At 56.4% G+C, this 10,230-nt stretch overlaps 1 protein-coding gene across 1 annotated transcript in view; it reads left to right on the top strand.

Moving 5' to 3' along the window:
* The window catches only part of ALX4 (ALX homeobox 4), a 17,065-nt gene extending 9,440 nt beyond the window's left edge, over positions 1–7,625 (top strand). The window contains exons 4-5 of the mRNA XM_009329738.1: positions 5,049–5,177; positions 7,302–7,625. Coding sequence (XP_009328013.1) covers positions 5,049–5,177; positions 7,302–7,625 — 453 coding nt within the window. The remainder of the gene's footprint in view (positions 1–5,048; positions 5,178–7,301) is intronic.
* Positions 7,626–10,230: the final 2,605 nt, after the last annotated feature.

The following is a 10,230-nucleotide window of genomic DNA, read 5'->3' as shown; positions in this document are numbered from 1 at the left end:
CAAGCGGAGCCAGCTTTTGCGTGGAGGTCGCCCCCTTTGGCCAGGCTCGGCTCCCTGGGGAGCGCACCCAGCCACTGTGCTGCAGGCAGGAGCAGATGCGGAGCCCAGACAGGCAAGTGGCAGCTCTGTTTTTTTCCATCTCTTTCTCAACCTCACGCTTCATTAGTGAAATAGCTGCCGAAGATCTCGGTGCCTGGAGAAGAGCTCATGCCAGCAGTAGGCATGGGGCAGGCCATACTATCTGCGGAGCGGTGGCATCCCTCAGCCTGGCCCCTCTCCTGCTCCATTTCTCTGCCTGCCTTGGTTTCCAGCTGTCAGTGCTGGTGTCCGACAACGTCAAAGCTAATTCCCCCTGCGATGCAATGCAATGTTTTCCCTGCCTGCCCCCCATGACCTGGCCCCTTGTTGCCAAGTACTATTAAGCTACTGCACGTCCCTGTTTTCCGAAGTGGGAGTTGTGCGTAAGACCTGTGCAGAGGCAGAGCCACACAGCCAGGAAGAGGCTGCTGGGGCTCAAACAAACCTGCAAGGGTGTGCAGCGGGTGCTGTTTTCATGTAGGTCCTACACAGCGTGCATATCCCATTCCTTTCTCCTCCTCTTCAGTGCCTGGGGCTGCAGAGCTCCAGAAAGAGCTCCTGCTCGGTACCAGCAACTGCGTGAGCTTCTTCCAGCCCATCCAGGGCTGCAGCAGATGTCTGAGGCGGTGACACTAGAGAAACATGGTAGACACACACGTGTATCCACACATGGCTCCCTCCCCTTGCATGCAGACACATCCCCAAGCCCACGCCAGCCTGGGCCCGGCTGCTCATCTCTCTTGGGCTGTGAGTATCTCTGCCTCCTGGCCTGCCCTGTGGCAGAGGAGAGAGATGGGGCTGGAAGGAGTCTTCACGGCCAGGGAATATAACCCCTCAGCCAGCCCCCCTCAGAGACAGCCTTATGATTGCTGGGACCGTTAATGAAATGTTTTCGGCAGTGACCCTGTGATGCGGCGGGGGCATGAAAGTGAGAGGGAAATGTCAAACTCCGCTGTAGCAAAATCACCGCCTTGGAAAAAAAAAGAAAAGAAAAAAAGCAAAGCAAAGCAAGAAGTAATATATCTTGATCCCTTTTCCCCCATAAAACCCTGGGAGGCTGGTGGAAGGAGCGGAAAGACTGAGCTAAGCCTGCAGGAAATTAAACATGAAATGAAAACAAGCTCAAGTTATTCAATTCTCTCATCCCAGGCTCCAATTTCCCATTCCAGGCCACTGATAAAATGGTGTCCAGTTTCAGTGCTCAAGGATGAATTCTGGCTCTGTTCTTACAGACTGGAAAGCAAAGGGCTGGTGGCCATCTCTGGGAAGAGGGGAGATGGCCTGGCCTGTAGCAGAGAGATGGGGTCCTGGAGACAGACACACAGATAGAGGCTGAGCAGAGGGAGGAGGGCAGCGGGGCTGGGGGGCGACAGGGATGGGCAGAATGGATGCTGCGAGGCTGCCAGGGGAGAGCGGGAGCACGTGAGGCTTGAATGTGGCAGGCAGCTCTCGCCTGCTGCCGGGCAGCGATGCAGCGAGGGGGGCTTGAACACAGGGTGTGGGGCGCCGGGCTGGATCTAGCCCTGTGACTGCCACCAGCCCACCACCACAGGTGCAGAGGCCAGCCTCACCCTCCATCGCTGTGCTGGGGGGGGGTAGGAGAGAGGGGAAACCACGTTTTTCTTTAGCCTGGAGGAAGGACGAACGCAACGATGCAGTCCCCAAGCATCCAGCTATGGCCAGAGGGGCCTGGGTGAGATCCCAGCTCAGCCCGTCCACCCGTGCCCTGTGCGCGGCATGTGGGGCTTGGTGGCAGGGACAGACCGGCAGCGCCGGCTGGGCACCAGAGTAGTGGCAGCGAGACAGTGAGCAGGAGCCTCCTTCTTTCTTTGTCTCAGGCCGTTCCCAGCCTCTCCACCCCGCGCAGCATGTCAGCTGTGTATGCATATGGATTTAGGTACCAGCATATGGCTGAATGTTTATGGAGACATGAAACATTTTCTGTTCTGTAGATTTTTATAGGGTTGATTTGGTACATCAGGGCTTATCAAAGCATTGTCTGCAGGAGTTGGATACATGACATTACCCTATACTCCCACTCTAATTGTTAACACTGAGATACAGCCCACAACGACTGTTTATCCCTGCATGAAGGACCCCATCCTGACCCAGAGGACAGGCTGCACCGACTGCTGCAACCTCCACTGTCACATCCCCATCCCATAGCAGCCTCTCTTGACTAAAGGTGACATGCAGTGAAAGGAAAATGGACTTTTGTTGGTTTTTAGATTTTCTGTTTAAAAGCAGGTATCTTCTAAGATTGAGGAAGCCAGCAAATACTTAGGATTAGTTGGTTTTTTGCTGACATCTTTGCATTATACATTGCCCTGCCTGCGCTGTTTTCCCTGGGGCACTGTGGAGGTCTGGAGAAACCCGACTGAAAGATACCAAGCAGCCTAAAAGGACTTGGACAAGAGGAGAAAGGAGAACTTTAAAAAGTGGTCCAAACCTTGTTGCAAGCATTTCGGAGCAGTGGCTCACTGCCAGCCCTTGGAACATCTCCAGTACCCCCGGCACCAGCACTTGAACTGAAGACACTCTTCCTTTCAGCCTAACATGACGGTTTGCCACAGCTTCCCAGCCCACCAGACGCATGGGGATTGCAATTTGGGAACTGCCAGTTTAAACCATTTTGCTCTGCCAGTGTTCAATTCAACGTGTAAATGAGGAGCAGCAGAGGAAAAGCGTGTGCCGGAGACCCAGCTCCGCCTTGGCTGGCCCCAGGAAACCTCCCCGCAGCTCCAGCAGGCCCAGGGAAGCCAAGTGCACAAACCCCACGCTGAAAGCTTCGGAGGTTGCACCGCAGAGCCGGACACTGCTGTGGGAGCCTGCACTCAGCTGCCCCGCTCCCAGGCAGGCGCCCTGGGCGGGATGCTCAGGCGGGCTCCCCTGCATGGCAGTGCAGGTGTGGAGCCAGGGCTGGGCAGGCAGGCCAGCCGGTGCCTTTGCCAGGCGGGGGAATGACGGCATATGCCTGGCATATGTTCGCCCCAGCCTCGCACACAGCCAGTGCTCTGCTCCCTACCTGCTCTCCACCCCTCTGTGCACAGCAGGGCCTCCTCCGCCCGAGGAGGAACCGGGTCACCACCGCTAACTTTGAATCTGCAGATCAAAGCGGTATGATCTGGGCCAGCCCTGGGACTGGCCTGCAGCTGGGCTGGAGCGGCTGTGCCAAGAAGAGGTAGAAGAAAAGCAGACTGATGCCTCGGGCATCAAACCTGCTCCAGTAGGAGGCTCTTCATGTGCAGCATGTGCTCAACTGGGACAACGTTAGGACCTTTCTGCTGGTGCTTTTTGCACCCGTTGAAAATCCTCATAGGGTTTTCGATTCAGAGGTGGAGGGGGTAATATCAGGTTGCTGCTTTGAGTGTGGTTAGTCTGGCTGGCTTGTGGATGGCCCACGCCAGTGGCACTGCCATGACAGCAGTGCAGGGTACTATATCCTCCACCATCCGCAGCCCACATGGAGAGGAAATGCCCTGGCACTGCATCATCCGCTCCCCACACCAAGCAGACCACAGCGCATGGCCAGACCCTCAGCTGCCCACTCATACCATGGGGCTGGCCACGGTGGGGAGCTGCGAGAGACCAGCATGAGGCTGCCTACATGGTAGGGAGGGGGAAACTGAAGCAGGAGAGCCTGAAACAACTCTTCCAGCACAAGTAAGGTCAGCTCAGATGAAAAACTACAGATCCTCGGGCCTGTCTCTCCCTGTAGCAGCTTCTAGCTGCGCTGATGCAGGCTGCAAATGCCACCACTCTCCTGCCCCCAAAAAAGCCAGCCTGCCACCCTCCCCTGTGCCGAGTGCCCAGCTCGCCCCGCAATCCTCCAAAGACGTGAGCTGGCGAAACTGAAACTGGTGTCTGGTTTCCCCAGCTGCCTGCGAAGCAGTGGAGCTGCCCCACAGCCGGGTGCAGGCAGGGCCAAGGTGTTCATTAGCGGTGCCCCCCCGCTCTGTGAGTCACCGTGTAAAACTCGAAGCAGAACCTAGCGGCTCTTGGACTGCTCCTTTCATGCACTGGCGTGACCTGCACAACCCAGCCCCTGGTGATTGCCTGCATCTCTCAGTGCCTTCAAAGCGGCTCTTGATTGATGTGTTTCCCTGACTCACAAGCTTCAAGAGGCTTTGAAGACACTAGGCCAGGCTCTGATCTCTCTTATGCTGATGCAAATCAGGAGCAATGGTGCTGACAACAGTGCAATAATCCACACTGATGTCAAGCCAGTAAAAATAAGAGCAGAAAACAGTGTTTTGGTCTTTCCTCTGCCTTGAAGGGATCTGAGCAGCACTGTGAAGCAGAGAGCTGCAAACCCTGCAAAGAAAACTCCGTGGACACGGAGCAAAGGACACGTAACTCTACAGAGGGCACTTGTCCTTTCCTGAGGCTAAGAAGGGAACGAGTGTTACGCATTTTATTTTTTTTAACAGTTAAGAAAAATAAGACTGAGAGTTCAGTGAGAAATGCAAGCTCTCAGCCAATGGCACCATCATAGCCAGGATTAGGCCTGGGGAAAGCCCCAGCGCTGCTGGTTTCAGCCTCATAGCAGCACACGTGGATGTATTCGCACTTCTCATCTGACACTGGCTGACAGCACGAGAGCTGCGGGCAGCACCTGGGTAACGCTGATTTAGAGGCGCGAGGAAGATGGGTTATCCCAGGGCAAACCAGGCCGCGGGAGGCAAAAGCTGTGAACGTCCCCAGACAGGCGGGACACCAAAAGCTGGGCATCGCCTTTTGCCCGGGGTGCTCCCAGTCTGGGAGAGCAGGCTGGCCCCAGCTCCGCTGGGGATGCGGGGCAGGACTGCCGCTCCCGTGGGGGCTTGTGCACAGAGCAGTGCCCTGTCCTCATGCCACGCACAACCACCCACCCAGCAAAGCCCTGCGTGCCAGTGGGCTCCCTGGCACTGCGGGCCCCCCAGCCACTGCCAGCCCCCCTGTTCACAGTCCCCTGTCACCCTCTCCCCCAGGTGTGGTTTCAGAACCGGCGAGCGAAATGGCGCAAGCGGGAGCGGTTCGGCCAGATGCAGCAGGTCCGGACCCACTTCTCCACTGCCTACGAGCTGCCCCTGCTCACCCGTGCTGAGAACTACGCTCAGGTGAGCACATCCCCCCGCCCCGGTCTGTCTGTCCCGATGCCTGCTGGACACACCATCTTCTGCTCCCAGTCCCCCCTAAGTGATACTTCGTTTCTCGGGTTCATCCACCTGCCCTCAGGCAAGGCTGCAAGAATGCTGGGGTTGGGGTTATATTACCAAACACTGAAGGGCCCGGAATTATTTAGCTGGGTGTCCTGCCCAGCTCCCTCATGCCCTGGCCCAGTGCAGCCATCTCTAAAGCAGGCACCAAGCCCAGCCCCGTGTGATGTAATGCAGCCACCCTTTGGGCACAGCACATCCTATTACACTGTCCTTCTCCCATCATGTGTGCTGCTGCCCACTAACTTCCCACTGATTTGGAAAAGGTCCTGAAGGCTATTTAAGGCCTTAAAACCAGCAGTTCCCAGGAAGGCTTTCTGTTGCCATGCCTAGGTTTCCATGCCCCTTCTTTAGGACGTTGGACAAAGCATTTTTCCCCTGGCAAATTCCCACAGCTGTCTCCCAGCGATGGGATGTGGTAGCCACAGTGCACTCGGTGACGTCTGGGGATGCTTCCCAAGGGTCTCGTGGGTTTGTGCTCCAAAGGAAGGGTGGGACCAGCCTTGTTGGGGTATCTGGGGCTGCTCCCAGGGACTGTCAAGACTGTTCCTGCCCTGGCCCAAGAGGCAGGTGACACAGCTCCCTCCCTCCTTAACCTCCCATCCTGGGAAACCTGTCACCACAGTAGCCTCCTAAGCAGTGGGCCAGCCCCCGTTTCACAACACTGCCTTCAGATGCTGCCAGGGTGGACGGGCATTCATTAGCTCGAGGGCTAGGCTGTGCCCCTGCAAAGCACTCCCTCCATCCTACCAACTCCTCTTCCCGCCACCCAGAATTTGCTTGAGGGCGCAGTTTTGCAGGCGTGATGCTCTGAACCCAACTTGTCCTCACAGATCTGCTGGGAGTCCTCCCCCCTTGACACCTCGGCTGTCAGCTACTTCCCCAGCCAGCGCCACACCAAAGCTCCCCCGCAGCCAAGCCAAGAGCGTTTGACCTCTCTTCTGCTTGGCTTCTCCCCTGAACTGAACAAGAAGCCCTTATGAAACAGCTGAGAGATGCCAAAGCAGCTTTTCAAGCAGAGGACACTCTCAGCAGCCTTTTCAGCACTCCCTTCTCTTGCCTTTGTAACTTACACTGCTCCCTCCCTCCATACTGCCCTCCTCTCCCAGCCCTAGAGATCAAAAAAATGAAAAGCAATTTGCAGGAGGTAAGAGATCAGAGAGGGCCCAAGGGCGAGTGGTGCAGCAGGGCGGTGGGATCAAGGGCCCTTTGCTCTCTTGCTCCAGCCAGCTGCTCACCTCCTCCCTGCTTTCATCCTGCACGCCCGTCCCCCCTGCTGTAGCACACCTACTCCCGCTGGCAAATACTGAGCCCCCCTCTCTTCTTCTGCAATATCATTTAATGAGTGATGCTGCAGGAGCCCAGATGGCCGCATGAGGCGGCCCCACAGGGCTCTGCTCTGCAGCAGGGCAGGCGATGCTTCCTTGACGCGCAACGAGCACCACTGGGGAGAGTGGCAAGGAAACTGCCTCTGCCTGTGCTGGGGGCTGCAGGCAGCTCAGCTCTGACAGGCACATCTGTCTGGTGCAAAAAGGCTCTTGTCTAGGCAAAGCCGCCCTCAGCTGGGGCAGGAGGATGGATTGGTGGTCTCGCAGCATCCCTTTTTGCCTGTTCCCTCTATAGCAGGTAGGCCCACAGAAACACTGTAGTTGACACCAGGTTTCCTGTGCTGAGAGCTCCAGAAAGTGCTCATGGTGCAAAAAAAAAAAAAGAGAAATAGCTGTGAGGGGGCAACAGACAGACAGAGAGACAGCACAGCAGAGCAAGGGCACAGTCCTGCTCCCCTGTGAGTTAGTCTCCAGCACTCCCTGCCCCTGCCAGGGCTGGCATATGGAGTTTGGAGGGGACCCGCTGGCTCTGGAGGGGCTGCTGTCAGGGGCCAGCGTACCGCATCCTGCCGCACCGGCTGCCCCTTGCGTGCAGGGCGGCGGTGTGGGCTGGAGCCGGACACGCTCTCTCTCCTCAGGCCTGCCACTGGCTGCGTCCCACACGGGGCAGCCCTGATGCTTCTTTTCCCACCCCCAGATCCAGAACCCTTCCTGGATCGGCAACAATGGCGCCGCCTCCCCCGTGCCCGCCTGCGTCGTCCCCTGCGAGACAGTGCCCTCCTGCATGTCCCCCCATGCTCACCCCCACGCGGCCAGCGGCGTCTCTGAGTTCCTCGGCGTCTCCGGCCCCGGCAGCCACGTGGGACAGACTCACATGGGCGGCCTCTTTGGCACAGCCGGCATGAGCCCCGGCCTCAACGGCTACGAGCTAAACAGCGAGCCGGACCGCAAGACCTCCAGCATCGCTGCCCTGAGGATGAAAGCGAAGGAGCACAGCGCCGCTATCTCCTGGGCAACATGACAGGGCTGCAGCCCAGCGCCCGCGAGACACGGAGAGAGCACACGGGGACAGCCGAATAAATCCATCCGCTTGGACTCCAGACAGCAGTTGCCTCCTCGGGGATCTGAATGCAGCACTTTTAGCTACCCTAGGTATATAAAGTACATATGTTAACATAAGTGGAGTGTTTCCAGCATGGACGCAGCAGCTCCCGGCTTCCTGGGATCAGGCGGGGAGAGGGAGGCTGTGGAGCAGCACCTCTTCCAGTGAGATCTGGTTTGGGATGCGTCCATTCTCACTGCCACCTCCCCAATAACCTGGGCATTTTTTCTCCCTGCTCCTTTTTCTGACACCAGATCTGCCTTTCCAAAGAGCAAGAGCCTGCTGGCATTTCAGCAGCTTCCCCCCATCCTGTCACCCCCCATACACACACACATACACCTTCCCCTCCTGATTTGTGGACAGTGTTGCTCAGATCTGTTCTGCCCTGGGCAGGGGACTGGATGGGGACACTGGCACCAGCAAAGAGACGCCTCTCAGGCTGCTCCTGTCCTCTTAGCAGGAGCCACGACTTCCCACAGCTGAACGGGGAACAGGGCTGGGAAGATACCTGAGGATAGAAAGCAGGCAACATTATCCCGTCTCCTTCTACCCTGCTTCCTCTCCATCTTGCAGTCTGAGGTGAAGCACAGAGCTGTAGAGGCCTGTGAAGGGGATGCCTCTCTTCCCAACATGGTACAGTGCCACCATGCTGGGAGTCTTAGCTAGCTCTCTGGTCACCTGGCTGGAGGTGCACCCCAGCAGACGATAGCTTCCCAGCATGGCTGGCTGCCCCAGGGAGCACCTGGGGTCATGGTCAATGTTGAGGCTCATGTGCATGATGGGGCAGCAAAATGTTTCCTCTGGCTTTCACTGGGTTAGGAATTACTATCCTCAATTTAGAGACAGCAGCTATGGGAGGGGAGTACAGTTGATGTGTAAATGCACAGGTTCCCAAAGAGACTGCTCTGAGAAACAGCTCAAGTGCTAGCACACAGCCATGGTTGCGTGAGGCCATGGAATTCCTCATGCACCTTGCCCTGGGGTCAGATAGGTGCAATAACAGCCCCTCCCTGCAGCCCTTGACCAGGGCCCCGCTGTGCACAGCCCCTGCGGGCATCTCTGTGGGGGAGATGGTGCAGGCAGCGGGCTGGGAAGGGACCCAAGGCCTCATCTCCAGCCACCTCAGATCCTCTTCACCTTGCAGAGGAAGCAGGAGACACCAGAACTTGCCCGGTTTGTCTGAACCAATGAGTCCTCTGGTTTTTCCCTCCCAGTGCTCTTACCTGCACAGCGCTGTTAAGTAAGATCTCCTTCACAAGGCTAAATGTTTTCCAAGCTTTTCAATGACCTCGTGGTGCTAGGAATAATTTTGGAACATCCTTTTACCCCATTTATCACCAAGGAGAAGCTGAAGGTCAGCTGAGTACTATCACCCACCCACACAGCGTGGCCACGCAGGCTCAGCTTGAGCTGGGGAAGCTGTCTCCGAGATTCACAAGGGAACTACCAGATTTTCCTCCCATAAAAAATTGCGTGTCACCCTGCCCTCCCTCCTCATGCTCAGTGTTAGCGGATCTTGTAGTCCAAGGTCCAGGAATACTTAGTGGTCTTAGAAAAGGCTCCAAATAAGCTACAACCAAATGTCAGGTTTCAGGTTAACAAGGCATACAAGTATTTCTATAGTGCCTAGACTGCCATACACTACATAAATGATACACCATTGCTAGATCAAATGCAATATATATTTATTGGAATAAGAAAAGACCAGTAGTACTGTCTCTTTTCTCTCCTCAGAAATGCTAAGAGATGCTTTCCTTGGTACTCACAGGGAACCAGCACGCATTTAACAACACCATGTGTATGACCAGGGCCTCTCCCATCACAAGCAGCCAGGACTTATGTCCCAGCCTAAACATTCAGCTGAGCCATCGGGCATGATGGCTTAGGTACTAACAGTGATGCTGATCACTGAACCAGACAGGATCACGCTGACCGGTCGGAGGTGTACATCACCCCCACTGGGCGCCCCAGAAGCCACTGAGGGTCCCGGGCCCCCCAGGGACCGGTGGCAGGAGGTGGTTTCTCCAGCAGATTTTGTGCAAGCAGCTGAGCGCGGTGCTGAGAGCATTTTCCCAGGTACACCGGAGAGCGTGATGCTTCCCGTGGTCTGCAGGCAATGCTGTGAAGGGCCACTGCCCGAACAGCCCAGTAACGTTACTGACATGGCCAATTAGTACCAGGCAGAGCTGAGGAGTGGGCGGTGGGGCAGGCGGGCACATGGGGATGGGTCCCGCGTGGCCTGCAGGTACCGAAGGCAGGAGGGCCATAGCCGTTCAAGAGCTTAGCTGCATTCCCTACTGAAGTTAAAGGGTAGCTTTTTCTCACAGACTTCCACAGGGCCAGGATTTCACCCGAGCTGTTCAACAGCCCAGAGGATTAAGTCCTATATCCCTTGTCTTGTTAGAGAGAGAGGAGAGTCTCCTGGCAGCAGACTTGGCATTTACAGAGGCTTGGCCTTCGCTTTCTCTCACCTTAAAATCAATGTGCAAAGCACATGTTGGACTCACTCAGTCTATTTGAAATG

This window comes from Pygoscelis adeliae, unplaced genomic scaffold (assembly GCF_000699105.1).
Source record: "Pygoscelis adeliae isolate BGI_AS28 unplaced genomic scaffold, ASM69910v1 Scaffold117, whole genome shotgun sequence".
Classification (NCBI taxonomy): Eukaryota; Metazoa; Chordata; class Aves; order Sphenisciformes; family Spheniscidae; genus Pygoscelis; species Pygoscelis adeliae.
This window is presented reverse-complemented; position numbering and strand designations above follow the sequence as displayed.